The 17500-nt window shown below is 38.7% G+C and overlaps 1 protein-coding gene across 1 annotated transcript in view; it reads left to right on the plus strand.

Moving 5' to 3' along the window:
• Nucleotides 1-17500, plus strand: part of LOC127632992 (transcription factor MafG-like) — a 50389-nt gene that overhangs the window by 31799 nt on the left and 1090 nt on the right. The window contains exons 2-3 of the mRNA XM_052111847.1: nt 5862-5927; nt 11870-17500. The exon at nt 11870-17500 is cut by the window's right edge and continues 1090 nt beyond it. Coding sequence (XP_051967807.1) covers nt 5862-5927; nt 11870-12340 — 537 coding nt within the window. The 3' untranslated portion in view covers nt 12341-17500. The remainder of the gene's footprint in view (nt 1-5861; nt 5928-11869) is intronic.

Below are 17500 nucleotides of genomic sequence, written 5' to 3' on the forward strand. Positions count from 1 at the left end.
GGGTTTATGGGTTGTGTTGGGTTTAGGGGATGTGTTGGGGTTTAGGGGATGTGTTGGGGTTTAGGGGATGTGTTGGGTTTAGGGGTTGTGTTGGGTTTAGGGGATGTGTTGGGTTTAGGGGTTGTGTTAGGTTTAGGGGATGTGTTGGGGTTTAGGGGATGTGTTGGGGTTTAGGGGTGGTGTTGGGTTTAGGGGTTGGGTTGGGTTTAGGGGATGTGTTGGGTTTAGGGGTTGTGTTGGGTTTAGGGGTTGTGTTGGGTTTAGGGGATGTGTTGGGTTTAGGGGTTGTGTTGGGTTTAGGGGTTGTGTTGGGTTTAGGGGTTGTGTTGGGTTTAGGGGATGTGTTGGGTTTAGGGGATGTGTTGGGTTTAGGGGTTGTGTTGGGTTCAGGGGTTGTGTTGGGTTTAGGGGTTGTGTTGGGTTTAGGGGATGTGTTGGGTTTAGGGGTTGTGTTGGGTTTAGGGGATGTGTTGGGTTTAGGGGTTGTGTTGGGTTTAGGGGTAGTGTTGGGTTTAGGGGATGTGTTGGGTTTAGGGGATGTGTTGGGTTTAGGGGTTGTGTTGGGTTCAGGGGTTGTGTTGGGTTTAGGGGTTGTGTTGGGTTTAGGGGATGTGTTGGGTTTAGGGGTTGTGTTGGGTTTAGGGGATGTGTTGGGTTTAGGGGTTGTGTTGGGTTTAGGGGATGTGTTGGGTTTAGGGGTTGTGTTGGGTTTAGGGGATGTGTTGGGTTTAGGGGTTGTGTTGGGTTTAGGGGTTGTGTTGGGTTTAGGGGATGTGTTGGGTTTAGGGGTTGTGTTGGGTTCAGGGGTTGTGTTGGGTTTAGGGGTTGTGTTGGGTTTAGGGGATGTGTTGGGTTTAGGGGTTGTGTTGGGTTTAGGGGATGTGTTGGGTTTAGGGGTTGTGTTGGGTTTAGGGGTTGTGTTGGGTTTAGGGGATGTGTTGGGTTTAGGGGATGTGTTGGGTTTAGGGGTTGTGTTGGGTTTAGGGGTTGTGTTGGGTTTAGGGGATGTGTTGGGTTTAGGGGTTGTGTTGGGTTTAGGGGATGTGTTGGGTTTAGGGGTTGTGTTGGGTTTAGGGGATGTGTTGGGTTTAGGGGTTGTGTTGGGTTCAGGGGTTGTGTTGGGTTTAGGGGGTGTGTTAGGTTTAGGGGTGGTGTTGGGGTTTAGGGGGTGTGTTGGGTTCAGGGGTGGTGTTGGGTTTAGGGGATGTGTTGGGTTTAGGGGTTGTGTTAGGTTTAGGGGTGGTGTTGGGTTTAGGGGATGTGTTGGGTTTAGGGGTGTGTTGGGTTTAGGGGGTGTGTTGGGTTCAGGGGGTGTGTTGGGTTTAGGGGTTGTGTTGGGTTCAAGGGGTGTGTTGGGTTTAGGGGTTGTGTTGGGTTTAGGGGTTGTGTTGGGTTTAGGGGTTGGGTTGGGTTTAGGGGTGTGTTGGGTTTAGGGGATGTGTTGGGTTCAGGGGGTGTGTTGGGTTCAGGGGGTGTGTTGGGTTCAGGGGGTGTGTTGGGTTCAGGGGGTGTGTTGGGTTTAGGGGTAGGGTTAGGTTTAGGTTTAGGGGTAGGGTTAGGTTTAGGGGATAGAATATATCATTTGTTCAGTATAAAAACCATTATGTCTATGGAAATTCCCCATAAAACATGGAAACACAACATGTGTGTTTGTGTGTGAGTGTGAGTTAACTGTTACAAGTTATTACACAAATCTCCAAACGCGGCACAGAATAACAGAAAAGGTGATTACAGGAAATGCAGAACACTGTAATCGGTCAAATACACATTTCCTTTTCTGTCAAAATAAAAGTCCCAGGTTAAGATGAAGTAAACAGGACAGAAATATAAAACTTTTGTATGACACAAATGTAATAATCCGAATAATAATAATAATTCAGTGTTATATTATAATAAACCTGACAGTAATGATTTAGTATTATGCAATGTTTAATGGGGTTTCAGAAATAAGTCAGTGAAGTCACTTTGCACAGTAAAAACATCTGAAGCTAAATAATGATTTTATTAAGCTGCTATATATTATTGTGTATGAAATATAAATATAAAGTGCACATCAATGAAAATGATTGAATTTCATTCTCCCTTGTGTAATGAAAAGATATATCTTTTTTTAAAAGTCTTTAAAATATTTAATCTACTTGTCTATAATGGCTGTATGGATAAAATGATGGTTCATCAAAGAAAACAACAGTTGAGCCATTTTACAGCAAATGCATAATTATTGAGATATATATCGAATATCGTCAATAAGCTGAAAAATATTGAGATATTTCCTGGCCCTAATTACTAATATGGATTTACTCATGGTTAAAATATGTTTACTGTAGTAAAAGCATGGTAAATATTGAAGTTACTATAGTTTTACAACACATAAAATAGTTCAGCTATGATAACTACAACGATGGATAGTTTTCATTAGGAATGGAGGAAGGAAATATTTTGGAACGCAGGATTATTTCAGAAAATAAATTGCCTCTGTCCTGTAACAACAACTTTCACCTCAATGGAAAATTGAGGGTGTTACGAAGTTTAGCGAGGAAACAGAACCTGTTTTCCTTTCTCAATGTTTGCGACGTATTGTTGCTGAGAAATGTTGTCTCTCGTTGTTTTGGTGTTAAGATGAGAGTTGACAAGTTTTTTTAAAACAATTCAAAATCCAGTTGTATCACGTCAGTTTTTGCATGTAAATTTGTTTTTTCTTTTCCCAATGCGCTCTAAGTCCTCATGGTGGTGTAGTGACTCGCCTCAATCCATCAATCCGGGCATCTTATCACGTGACTTGTTGAGCATGTTACCGTGGAGATGTAGTGCATGTGGAGACTTCACGCTATTCTCCACAGCATCCACACACAACTCAACACACGCCCCACCGAGAGCGAGAACCACATTATAGTGACCACGAGGAGGTTACCCCATGTGACTCTACCCTCCCTAGCAACCGGGCCAATTTGGTTGCTAAGGAGACCTGACTGGAGTCACTCAGCACGTCCTGAATTCAAACTCGCGACTCCAGGTGTGATAGTCAGCGTCAGTACTCTCTGAGATACACAGGGTAAATTATTTTTTTTTATCTGGATTGAGTTTCATATTATGCATCTTCCACATTCCTCTGCCTTTGATCACAGGGATGCATCCTTGTGAGTTTGGTTGTCATGGTGATGGCTGTGGCTGATGGGAAGAGGAAACCCAAACCCTATTGCTGTGTGACTGTGTGTGTGATTGACAGGTTGTTTACATTCTCATTGTTTATTCTGTTTAATTAATTTAATCCTGTCTCAATTCTGAGGGATTCCCATGCGGGACCAGGGATATACGGCTGTATATAGACCTTCTGTCTGTCTGTCTGTCTGTCTCTGCTGTGAGTGTATTATGGGATGTGTAGTAGTTGTGTCGCTGATGTCGTGGCTCTCTCTGATGTGATTCTATTAATAGCTGCAGGATTCATGATGTGCCAGAGGTGCCCACCCTGTCTGTCTCTCTGATCACAAAGCCCAAAATGAACATTGCAAAAGAATTCTTGCTCCCATTTGGCTTTTAGTCTTAAACAGTCCCACCTTGATTTTGTTGCACTCTTTCCTGGTGTTTGCAGCCCAAAATGATTGAATTTGCTGCAGGTTTTCGTAAAAATGTCAATGACTGTATAAGTCCAATTATCTGTAAATATTTTCAGCATAATAACTGAATATGCAGTTAGCAAGGCAAAAATAATAAATGCACACAATATACCATACAGAAGAGTTCAGTGGGAGACCCTTAAATGTTCTGCATCACACCGTGCAAGTACAGTTTGGTATGATTTAAATAGCAGACCTACAATTCAATTGTAAACTAAAAACAGAGAAAATAATTATAGTGATCATTTGATCTAACAATTGCATTTATGGAGAACTTTCAATTCTTATCACATTTCATTCATTTTAAGAGAATATACGACATGAGTGCATGTTTTTGTGTCTCATGTTCTGGTGCAACTTATGGGACGTCCCAGCTGATATGGGACAGTTGGCAACCCTCTGTGGAGATGATAGAATGGAGGCTGTGCATTTGTTTTATGCAGAAACATCGAGGGGAAATTGTATAAAATTACAAGCTACTGCAAATAACGTAGAGAGTGACTGAATGTGTGTTAGACTAATTCTTGTGATCACAAGATTGCTCAATTTTGGAGAGACTGATATAAAATATAAATAATGTTTTTTTCGGGCACTTTTATGACTGTGGACTTCTAGAAAGTCTGCTTCAAACATTTGTTCACACATTTACTTTGTCTACTAATAATGTGTTCATGCATCACATGTTATGAACATTCATCTCCAGCACATCTCAAATTCTGTTTTGTGTTTAATACAATTCTGTGCTGAGATGATGCGGATGGAAATTACATTTATTACATTTGATGTGTCCTAAATAAACAAACACATTTAATCAGATTTTCACACTTTGGAAATGACGGGCAATATTAAGTGATATTTATCTTAATTTGTCTGTGTTTCGTCTCATATTTCATCTCAGTCGTGCTCTTCACTCACACTTCTGTCCTCTTCATTAACAAGTACACTAAAATTTGATCAAACTTTATTAGCAGTGAAATTGTTTGGTGTGCTGGAAATGACGGCACAACTGTGATAGAAAATTGATAGAAATCATTTCCATACTAAATGAAATGGTGTTTATTATATGGGTGTTTTTTTAGTGTGATGCCATTCTGATAGTTTGTGTTTAGGAACGTGCAGGATCACACTCACTGTATCCCATGATGCCACGGGAAAGCAAGAACAATGACGACCCCTCATCACACCCCTGAATGCTTCAATGAGAGCCATTGTAGGCTTTGTACGTGCGTGTGTGTGTGTGTGTTAAATGTATTTTTATATTTAGTTTTGAACTGTCCATTTTTAACTTTTGATTTGTGTAATCATTAATACATGGTCACAGAATCCCCAACATGGTATTTTCCATTTTTAAATGTTTTTGTAAAAAGTAGAATATTTCTGTTTATTACTGTTTAAAATTGCATATAAATGTCAATAAATAAATATAACAATGGAAAATATAGTTGTCAATATTGGCTATTTTTAACTATATATATATCTTACTGTATTTTACTTGTTTAATAAAACATTTTCTGGCACTGTTTATTTAACCATTTGGTGGAAATGATGGTTATTTAATAAAAACAAAAAATACAAATAAAAGCAATTTCAGAGCAAATACAATAGTAATCTGTATGTTTAAAATAATGACATTTTTTTGCAATATTGGCCAGCCCTAGTCCTAGGTATTGTACAAGAAGAAATAACATCTGACATTTAGCTTTAGTTGTTTAACGTTGTTTAACCTCTATCAGCAGTTATGTCTTTATTGTTTGCTTTGGCATTTTTACTTTTTCTCAGCATTTGAACCAAAATACCACCAAGTCAGATGGTCTTTTGTTGACGTCGGGACATTTGGAACGGATCTTTTCTTCTCCAAATGTCTAATCGCACTTTGGCTGGTAATCCCCTTGACCGCGTCCCAAGCCATCACTTCCTTACCACTGCTGTTCCTTCCTCTTATTGGTTCTTTGCCGACCTATCAGCCGTCAGCATGTCTCTGAAGCATCGTAGGTGTCCTAACATATCAAACTCCCAACCGCCATGACCACAGAGGAAGTTTGAAACAGGAAGCCGGAGTTTAAAGTGATCACTTTCACTAATCCATGTTTCTTCACGTGGTTGTAGAATCTTAAACTGTTTTGCTTTCACTTGCTTTTTCTCGTCATGAGCTCTGACATCTCTCAGAAGTCATGCTATTGGTTTCATCCAACATCAGTGTTGTAGATTCAAACTCTCTCAGTGACTGGCATGTCTTTTCTGTTGCAGATCTGTGGTTTGCCTGCGGTTCCTCGTGGCATGACGACCACTAACAAAGGAAACAAGGCCTTGAAGGTGAGCTCCGTCTGTTCTCGTGATATTGCTGCTTATTTAGAGGGTTCAGTCAATAAAGAACATTTTGTAATTTACTCACCTTTATGTCTTCCTATATCTGTATTTGACTTCTTATCATTAGTGGAACACAGAAGTGTTACGGGGGGGGGGTCACATGATAGCTTTCTGTAAGGAACAGACCCAGATTTGCACTGGAGAGAAATATTAGTCAGTACATCAGCGTGCAGTTTTTTTCGTCATTGAGCTACAGTCTTCATCTGTTCAAGTGTGCATGACACGATACGTAATTGAATATTCGAAGCAAGAACATAAAATACAGCGGGTTTAAAATTCGCATCACCTCTGGGTGTTGCAGTCGTGACATTTGCAGTGAAAACGTGAAATTAAACCAGTATGCCGAACCATTTGTATGTATAATAATCATAAACCTTTGCAGACAAAGTACAGATATCAAAACATTTTTCAGTGTAAACTTTTTCCCCTAGGAAAAACAAACTTAAATTACGAACTTGACAAAAACGAACGTGTTGTTTTGTAGACCACACACTTCGTAAAAACTGTGAAACTCCAGCCGTAGTTTTAGGGTCAATGATGGATTTGTTTTTGTAATTTTATTTTGACATTTTGTGGTGCGACCGTAAGATTTATTTAAAATAATGTTACGACAAGCTTCCATTCATTAACATTAGTAAATGCATTAGGTTTCATGAACGAACATTGAACATTGTATGTTTTACAGCATTTTTCTTATATTTTCTAATGTTAGTTAATAAAAATGCAGTTGTTCATGATTAGTTAATGGTTAGTTCATAGTGCATTAACTAATGTTAACAAATACAACTGTTGATTTTAAAAATGTTTTAGCATATGTTAAAATTTATATTAACAAAGACTAATCAATGCTGTAAGTGTATTGTTGATCGTTAGTTTATGTTAACTAATGTAACCTTATTGTAAGGTGTTACCAAAATAATATATTACCGTTACATGCTTAATATTTTCATGTTTATCTTTTTTTGGGCAGTCTATCAGGAGTTTCTTAAATTGTTTTCTTTAAAACCCTGAACATTTATGGAAATAATTGAGCAAAATCATTTACTTTAGCATTAGCCTTATTACATCAGTGACATGTCACAGAAGTTAAATATCTGATCTTGAATTTTTTTACTGCCATAATTAGTTGCATCACATATTTCATAACAATCATCAGACAATATTCATTCATGTAATATGATTTTATAAACAATAAAAATGCTTTGGAATTGTGTTAATACAGCACAGTTATGGAAGCATGACAAATACGACAACACCGAACTTCAAAAACTGTGAGTGATTTTAATTCAACTTTCAGAAGAGAAGTTGTGGCTGTACGGCCGCACCACATGATATTTTCACACTTTATATGTGGATAAATAGGCCTGCGTATTCCAAAAACGTAGCCACATATTTTTCAGAGGTACTACATATACATGCTCATTAAAAAAAACATTTGAATACATTTTAGATAAAGAAACAAAAGAGATGGACAGAATAAGAAGTCGTCATGTCATTGACTCAATAGACACAGAATGTGGAAGGTTGGCACTCCTCATGCAATGTTTCGTTTTTATTCATTGTCATTTTCACAGTAATGAGGAAAGCGATGTTGTTATGCAAATGACCATTGTGAAATCATCTCTTATATGAGGGAAAACCATCCAAAACTCTTTGAAACCTGCAGACATTGATCCTGAGACATCCGTATCCATTAGGGCCGCACGATTGATTAATACAGCTAAATGGCCTAGTGCGATTACTAAACCATAATAGAGTGTATATACACCGCTTTATTCAGAGTGAAGCAGTGGCGCTCTCCAGCGTGTTTGTGCAGCACACACTGACCAGCAACAATGATAAATTATATTACAATGAGAGGTTGACTGATTGTTGATTTTGCTGATACAGATAACTAAGGTGGTGGAACAGGCAGATAAACGATTAATCCACCAATGTGTTTTTTGTTTGTTTTTTAGATTTAGCCTTTAGAATTATAAAAAATCATTTCCGTACAATGAAGGGCACAGACATCGGGGCTTAAATTAATAAAATCCCAAAAGCAGTTTATTGTGCAACCAAAATCCCAACGATAACCAGAAAAATGAAGATTAGTTGCATAACACAGAACATTTAACTATAAACAAGCAGGAAATTCATGTAAGACTCTTATTTTGAAATTAAAGAGGCTCCATTACAATGCTCTACAGTACAAGAAGTGTTTAAACCCTTTATATTCACTAGATGAAGAGTTTTGTGTAGTTTTTTTATATATTGTTTTATATATTTAGTTTATAAATGTATACAGTATATTATACAGTATATACAGCTGAAGTCAGAAGTTTACACACACTTTGGTTGAAGTCATTAAAAAAAAAAATTTGTAACCACTCCACAGATTTCATATTAGCAAAATTAGCATTGGCAAGTGGTTTAGGATATCTACTTTGTGCATGACAGAAGTCATTTTTCCAAAAATGTTTACAGACAGATTGTTTCACTTTTAATTGACTAAATCACAGTTCCAGCAGGTCAGAAGTTTACATACACTAAGTTAACTGTGTCTTTAAGCAGCTTGGAAAACTCCAGAAAATGATGTCAAGCCTTTAGCCAATTAGCTTCTGACAGGAGGTGTACTGAACTGGAGGTGTACCTGTGGATGTATTTTGAGGCCTATCTTCAAACTCAGTGCCTCTTTGCTTGACCTCATGAGAAAATCAAAAGAAATCTTGGACCAAAAAAATGAAACAAAGAAAAATATCAGAATTTTTGTAATTTTAATTTAAAAATGACAACCTATGCAATGCCACTGAAAACCAAAGTGACATATTTCAGAGAATAAAAATAATAAAAAAAATAAATAAACTTAGAATAACTTAACCGCATAAGTGTGCACATCCCTGAACTAATACTTCGTTGATGCACCCTTTGATATTATTACAGCACTCAGTCTGTTTGGATAAGAGTCTATTAGCTTGGCACATTTTGACTTGGGAATATTGTCCCACTCTTCTTTGCAAAAGTGTTCCAGATCTGTCAAATTGCAAGGGCATCTCCTGTGTTCGGCCCTCTTTACTTGACTTAGACTTGACTGGGACATGGTGTGGAACAGATTCAAACTTTTTTTTATTACTGTGACGTGGCATGGAGCAGGCTGAGGCTTGGCTGTGATGTGGCATGGATCAGACTGAGGCTTGGCTGTGACGTGGCATGGAGCAGGCGGAGGCTTGGCTGTGATGTGGCATGGATCAGACTGAGGCTTGGCTGTGACGTGGCATGGAGCAGGCGGAGGCTTGGCTGTGACGTGGCATGGAGCAGGCGGAGGCTTGGCTGTGACGTGGCATGGAGCAGGCGGAGGCTTGGCTGTGACGTGGCATGGAGCAGGCTGAGGCTTGGCTGTGACGTGGCATGGAGCAGGCTGAGGCGTGGTTGTGACGTGGCATGGATCAGACTGAGGCTTGGCTGTGACGTGGCATGGAGCAGGCTGAGGCTTGGCTGTGACGTGGCATGGAGCAGGCTGAGGCTTGGCTGTGACGTGGCATGGAGCAGGCCGAGGCTTGGCTGTGGCGGCAGGAGCAGGCCGAGGCTTGGCTGTGGCATGGAGCAGGCGGAGGCTTGGCTGTGACGTGGCATGGAGCAGGCTGAGGCTTGGCTGTGACGTGGCATGGAGCAGGCTGAGGCTTGGCTGTGACGTGGCATGGAGCAGGCTGAGGCTTGGCTGTGACGTGGCATGGAGCAGGCTGAGGCTTGGCTGTGACGTGGCATGGAGCAGGCCGAGGCTTGGCTGTGACGTGGCATGGAGCAGACCGAGGCTTGGCTGTGACGTGGCATGGAGCAGGCTGAGGCGTGGTTGTGACATGACGTGGTGTAGACTCGGGCATGGGAGGCTTGGAAACCGGGTTCAGGGTAGGGAGAGTTTAATGTTGCTGTAGGCCTCTTGACAGCCTCCCTGACCAGTTTTCTCTTTGTCTCAATTTTCATAAAAAAATGGGATGTCCTATTCTTGATCATTTCACTGTTGTGCCATACTTTCTCCAATGTTCCATGGTGTATCTAATGCCTTGGAAATTGTTTTGTAGACCTCACCTGATACCTTTCAACAATGAGATCAAGTTGATACTTTGTAAGCTCTTTGTGGCCCATGGCTCTTGCAGTAGCATGCAGAAAAATCCTACAACTGCTGAGATTTTTTTTTTGGAGTTAATCAATTACTTCAGGTAAAGACAAGTGTGTACCGTTTCACATGCGCTTGATGATTGGTTGATTCTGAACACAGCCATATTCCCAATTATAAAAGGGTGTGCACACTTATGCAGTTAAGTTATTCTAATTTTGTATTTTTTCTCTGAAATATGTCACTTTGGTTTTCAGTGGCATTGCATAGGTTGTAATTTTTACATTAAAGGTGCAAGAAGTCTGATATGATTTTGTCTTTGTTTAGTTTTTTACATCACAAAAACCTGCTGTTTTAACAGCGGTGTGCAAACTTTTTATATCCACTGTATATTTACATATATTTATATTTATATTAGTTTTCATATAAATGATTTCACGCAATATAGCATGCAAGATTGTAAATTTTATTTTCATATTTTGCTTTTGATCCCTTTCAATCACATTTTAGCTTGTGTACAAGTGTATAAATATCACATTCTATCAATTTATTTGATGTCGTGAATTTTCATATTTAATGATACAAGCTGTTGACACTGTTTGAAATTTCATACAAATTGAAAGGTTGGGAAAAAGGTTAAAACCTAATGAAAATAGAATTAATAATAATATTTAAAAAAATTATAATTTAAGTGCTATATATCAAAACTACAACTTCTTTCATATTTACAGTGTTTTCTGAAGTTAAAATATGTCACAATGTATCATTGTACCTTCATATATTCATGTATTTACACATTTATTACACTTACAACATTACTTCATTTTGTTGTATGTTTTTATTTGCACTTGTGTGATTTTACTTTGAGCGCTAAATCGGTACCACCTCTTTAAGAGAAGTGTTTACGGTTGAAAGAGAGAAATGTATAATTAGACAATGTTTCTTTTTATCTTTTAGATCACTAACTGACTGTGAATAACAGAAAGGATATTAAAAGAGACATGAAATGAAAATGGGGTTTCTGGGTTTCGTCTTTGGATCCAAAATAAAAAGAACGATGCAAAGGAAACTTTTACTTGTATAATGTGAATGACTTGCTTGTACAAATACTTATTGCACGTGTTGTCAAATTAAAACCTACAAGCTCTCGAGTGTTGCAACACATTTCCCTTCTAACTGAAGTCCAACAGGCACGTTACAGTTGACGTCATTAAATGCAATATCAATGCCATTTCATGGCTCAACTAAAGCAATGGTGACAGTGAAAGATCCGGACCCACCGCAGACAAATAATGTCAGTTTCCTTCAGGGCGCTCTGACGAGACATAACACGCTGAATACCGCTTCTTAATCAGTAAAAGGACAGCGGCGCTCAAGTTCTTCGCCACTAAACATCTCAAACTCCAGTGGCTAATAAAATACAGATTTTACATGCAAAGTGCGAAATTTGGTCGCATATGCGAGTGATTTACTCACTATGTAGAGGGCTGCATATGTGCAAAATGAGTTCAGTTATGGTCCGACTAATGCGCAAAAAACATGCTGACTTCGCTAAAGCGTTTACATGGCATTTTATTTTACAAGACGGATTATTGTCCTGGTCAGACTGAAATCTAAATTTTAAAGTGCATATAAACATACTGAGTGCCTCAAACAAAAGGTTCCTTTTGTGTTTTACTAAAGAAATAAAGACATATGAGGTTGGAACAACCTGAAGGTGAGTAAATGATGACATATTTACATTTTTAGGCGAATTCTCCCTTTACGTAACATTTCTCGTCCATGTTTCTGCCAGGTGAAGAGGGAGCCCGGTGAGAACGGGACGAGTCTTACAGACGATGAGCTGGTGTCCATGTCGGTCCGGGAACTCAACCAGCATCTGCGCGGTCTGTCGAAAGAAGAGATCCTGCAGCTAAAACAGCGCCGGCGGACGCTCAAGAACCGCGGCTACGCTGCCAGCTGCCGTGTGAAACGTGTCACTCAGAAGGAGGAGCTAGAGAGGCAGAAGGCGGAGCTACAACAAGAAGTGGAGAAACTCGCCTCTGAAAACGCCAGTATGAAAGTGGAGCTGGATGCGTTGCGCTCCAAATACGAGGCTCTGCAGAGTTTTGCCAGAACTGTGGCCCGAGGGCCCGTGGCACCCGTTTCTAATGCGGTCGCTCCCCGCGGGCCCTTTGCGTCTGTCATCGGGCCCCTCGTTCCTGGCAAGGTGGGAGCTACGAGTGTCATCACGATAGTTAAATCTAAAACTGACGCGAGGTCTTAGTGCCCTACAGAGGGAGCGAGAGAGAGTGTTGGTCAGTGCATGATGGTTTAGGCGCAGGATAGAAATTAATCAATGTCATTTTTGGGGTGGAAATTAGACAGAAACAGCCTTTCAATTTTTCCTGGTTCATGGCTCACTAAAGGAGAAAAGCACATCTAGGACGGTTAATTCACTTGGGCTTCCAAAATAGTCTCCAAATTATAAACGGATGTCTAAAGTTCATTGTGGACGTCTCTGTGTATTGTGTTTTTTGTATACATGAGGTCCAAGTTCAGTGTTTATGTTGTTGGAAATATAGTTTTTTTAGCATTTGTGCGTTCTTTATTTTCTCTTTGGAGATGCCTCGTTTCTGTCCTTTTGTCTACGGACTGCAGGCACGCAACACTTTATTAACGTTCAGGCTTCCAAACTCTTCCACCGTCTCCATATTATGCTGTGAAACTCAAAGAGAAGATAAATAAAATAGACTTTTTCCATATAATGAGATGGAATGTAATAAAGAAGCATCAGCCAATGAGAAACTCCATTTACCTGAGCCTATGCACTGACCAATCACTGATGGGCAGGAGGAGAGGAGGCGGAGTCAGTCGTGCTGATGTTGTTCATATGGTAGCTATCAGGATCTCACACCAGTTTATGTGCTAACTCGTCCATTTACAGGACAGAAAATACTTTTATTATGACAGATGAGACTTTATTGGCAAGGCAATAACATATATTTGTTACAGCTTTTTTTGCTTTGTGGAACCTGTGAAAATGTTCAATTTGATTGTGAATTGTTTGTTTCAAACAAGATTATAATGTCTGTCATTGTCAGTAAATCCAGAGAGATTTTTCACTGTATCAATTGATTTTTTTTCATTGTTGAGTAAAAACGAGATAAGAGAAAAATACTCAAGCTTCTGCTTTTGAAAGATGGACCGTCGGGCGACATAAACTGGTGATATCTCACAAGCTTTCCCATAAATTTGTTGCTGTGACATTGCGTAACTATTCTAAGAATCGTTGTCTATATCGGTGGTGTCTTGAATTTTATATTACAAAAAATGCATTATTTATAAAACGTTTAAAAAAGAAATTTAAAGTTGTTTGATAGCTCTCTTTTTTGCAATTGTACCAAAAGTGGCTTAACTATTGAAGTCAATAGCTTTTTCTAGTGACTAGGCGCGTAAAACTGTGGACTAGCGCGTGTGGTGTGATTCGTACTGGTGAGGTGGCGCTGTTGTTTACGATGTGACTCACTTCTGATTTCAGTCGAACGCAGACGATGAGCGTGTGTCGTCCGTGATCTCTGTAGTTTACCATTTGTTTAGCGGTTGATATTTTCGATACTCATTGATCTTTTCCACGAGAGTTTGAAAGTTTGCTTTCGGTTAAATGGACACACTCGAAGCGAAGCGTGTTTGTTGCGCAAGAAGACTTCTCAGGACAGCGTAAATACTTCAAGGGTGTCTGTTGTGAAACTACTGCCTCATCCTCTGCGTTTGAGTACTTTCATGTGACGTGTAATTTTATACATTTTTAGTGTAAAACGTTTCTATGGTATATTACAGTATATTTGTTTGTTTGTTTTCCTTCTATTTGACTTGTTTTCTTTAAATGCCAGGGAAGTGACTCCCGTATCTGCACTGTTTTAAACGAAACAAACGAGCGATGCATCTCCGCTGTGTGACGTTTAGTTTGACGTACGGCTGCTCTCGATGCTGCAACACTGTTTTCTCGCAAAAGAAAACCTGAAAACAATTCGTATTTTTATATATATATAAATAGTCAAATTCTTCCCCTTTTCGTTTGGCCAATACATTTTCCATTTAGAAAAGACACAAAAATACTCACTATCATAAGCATGACCATTATTGTGCTGCGTCTCGTCTGAATTACCGTAATTACTCTTAGATTGGACTCGGAACGGTTCACATCCTCAGAAATGATTCGTTTCTTTATAGCAAAGCTCAAAATGCCAAAAATGATCCATGTGCGGCTTTGATGTTGATGACGTCACTACATTAATTCACCTCTAAATGCACCTAAAGCTACGAAAACGCATCAGGTAATATTTGCTATAATAAAATGACATTCAATTGTACAATGTCTCGTGATCACGATTGAAGCCATGGCAATTTTGGTTTTTTTTACGTCAAATTCAGTGTTTCAAACTTGAAATTATGAATTTCACAAGACTTGAGTGGTTTTCACTACTCAAACTCGTAATTACCGTAATTCCGACATGACGTGAGTGCAGCATTAATGGTTTTAAAAACAGTACAAGGTCTTGCCAATACTACCTAATTACCTTTAGCTTTTGAAGCACGGCAATTTTGGTTGTTTGAACAAAGAATTTCGATTTTCAAATTTGTAATTGCTCGTTTGATGTTAGCGTTTATTTAGTTGTTTATTTTTTTTTTTTCTTCTCGGAAACGTGTAATTATGGTATTTCTGCCGTGATGTGAATGCAGCATTCACTGCAAACCAACAACTGTGAGTGATTTCTGTCGTACAGCTCAAGATTTTTCTTGTTTAGCACAAAGATGTCTGATTTTGAGTCGATCTCATAGAAATGTACAGCACATATTTGCTTTCTACTTAATTTACGATTAAAGAATTGCCTTTGGAAGTTTTTTCATATTGCGCTGATCTGGCATTTTAAAAACAAATTTGTTGTTGGTATATTTGTGACAATTTATTTTTAATTTTTGTTGTAAATTAACTGAAAATCGTCCTCTAACTGGCTAATCTGTGAAATAGTTTTGTAACAAAGTCTTTGGTCCATCTCGCCATTGCTTTCGTGACCAATGGTAGCGTTCTATTGGCTGTGGCAGTTCTGTGGCGTGTCGCACATTCTATACGCAACGTGTCGAAAGGTTTCAGAGAAAATAAATCTAGATCTTGTAGCTTACTCGCAAACAATGATAATGTGATTTGTGTGTTTGTGTGTCAGGTTGCACTTCTGCCCAATAATGGAACTGATGTTCCAAACTTTTCTTCCGAATGTTCCTCATGTTGTCGTTATGGTCGTCGTGGTGATTTGGTGTAAAAAAAGTGGCCCTATGAACTAAATGCAAATCAGCTGGCAGTAGGAAAGAGTCATGACCTCTCAATAGGAATATAGTTTTTTGTCATCCGTAAATAATCGCTTATGAGGGTGCAACACTAACATATCTGCAGAACATTCAACCAATTGATGATTGCCGTCTGATCGGATTTACCCAAAAAGGGCTCTGCAACTGAGGACTAAACTCAAATTTTATATTTTCATTTAATTCAGTCTTTCTGTTTTTGAAACGGTGCCATGTCCCGAGAGGTAAAAGAAAGGGTTCTCAATAGTAAAGTAAGACAATCCTGAGAATAGCCGCTCTGATAAATGTCTTAAAAATGTCTTATACCTGCTTACAATTCTTAAAGGAATAGTTCTGTCATCGTTTACTCTGCCTTACTTACAAACCCACAAGACTGAAATTCTTTTGTCTGTCCTTTTAGAAGTGCGATAGCCCCTGAACATTTGCTGAACATCTTTTTGTGTGTTGGTGGGTAAATGATGACAGAATTTAATTTCTGGGTGAACTGTTCCTTTAAGACTCAGTCTGATTGACCCATTGGTCAGACCGTGATTGACAGGGGTCAAAGAGTTGCACTGGACAGTTCAAATTTCAGATGTAGACTTTTCATAAGCAGATCAATAGCATGCAATTGGTCGAGCTGGACGATCCCCTGTGTCCGGTTATGTTGCTGGGCAAAATGTGCACTACCTCTGAATTCATGGCTTTGCCCTACTTCTCCTACAAACTCTTCAGACTTCTACATTGTCTTGACTTTTATTCGTTCTTGTCAAGCCCCAATGTGTTTCTGCTTTTAAAAACACAATTTTTGTTGCCTTGTGGGACGTGCATTACAATGTTTCATTTCAAGTTGAGGAAAAATGAGTTTGAAACCTTCAAAGACTATCTTTCTCTGCTTTCCTGTTAATGTTTAAAGGGTAGTTCACCCAAAAATGAAAACTCTGTTATTATTTACTCTTTATTTACCCTTTTTGAAGAATCTTCATGCAGGTCTTGACATGCAACAACAGTTCATAGTGACTACAATCCAAAAAGGAGATAAAAATATCATCACGTGAGTTCATATGAAAGCCAAATGATAGATTTGTTTGGGAAACAGAATAAGGAAATTATTGGTGATTATTGTTTTAACTCAAAATCAACATATGTTTTGCATAAAGAAAATTAATCCATTAGGGCCATTAAGATTTTTTACATTGTGACATTATTGTTTTCCATTAACCACATTTTATCCTCAATATGTATTAACAAAACTTCAAAAGATGGTCATTATTATATTCTCATTACCACAACATGAAAAAATTCTATATATATTTTTAATTGGGAACTATTTATATATTATAGAAGTAACCTTGATACACATTTTAATTAAATCATGTACAATAACAACTTTTTTACTATAAAACAGAAAACCAAAAATGACAGTATTTTGATAATGAGAGTCGTCATTGAAAACAAGCGGAAAACATCCAGATGTGTTACGGTAATGAGAATCATCATTGAAAACGGGGGGAATAGTACAAATAAAACATCCTTATGCATTACGGTAATGAGAATTGTCATTGAAAACGTCAGGGAATAGTAAAAATAAAACATCCAGATGCGTTACGGTAATGAGAATCGTCATTGAAAACGGGGGGAATGGTACAAATAAAACATCCAGATGCGTTATGGTAATGAGAATCATCATTGAAAACGGGGGGAATAGTACAAATTAAACATCCAGATGCGTTACGGTAATGAGAATCGTCATTGAAAACGGGGGAATAGTACAAATTAAACATCCAGATGCGTTACGGTAATGAGAATCGTCATTGAAAACGGGGGGAATAGTACAAATAAAACATCCAGATGCGTTACGGTAATGAGAATCGTCATTGAAAACGGGGGGAATAGTACAAATAAAACATCCAGATGCGTTACGGTAATGAGAATCGTGATTGAAAACGGAGGGAATAGTACAAATAAACCATCCAGATGCGTTACGGTAATGAGAATCGTCATTGAAAACGGGGGAAATAGTACAAATAAAACATCCAGATGTGTTACGGTAATGAGAATCGTCATTGAAAACGGAGGGAATAGTACAAATAAACCATCCAGA

This window comes from Xyrauchen texanus, chromosome 39, assembly GCF_025860055.1.
Source record: "Xyrauchen texanus isolate HMW12.3.18 chromosome 39, RBS_HiC_50CHRs, whole genome shotgun sequence".
In the NCBI taxonomy this organism is placed as follows: Eukaryota; Metazoa; Chordata; class Actinopteri; order Cypriniformes; family Catostomidae; genus Xyrauchen; species Xyrauchen texanus.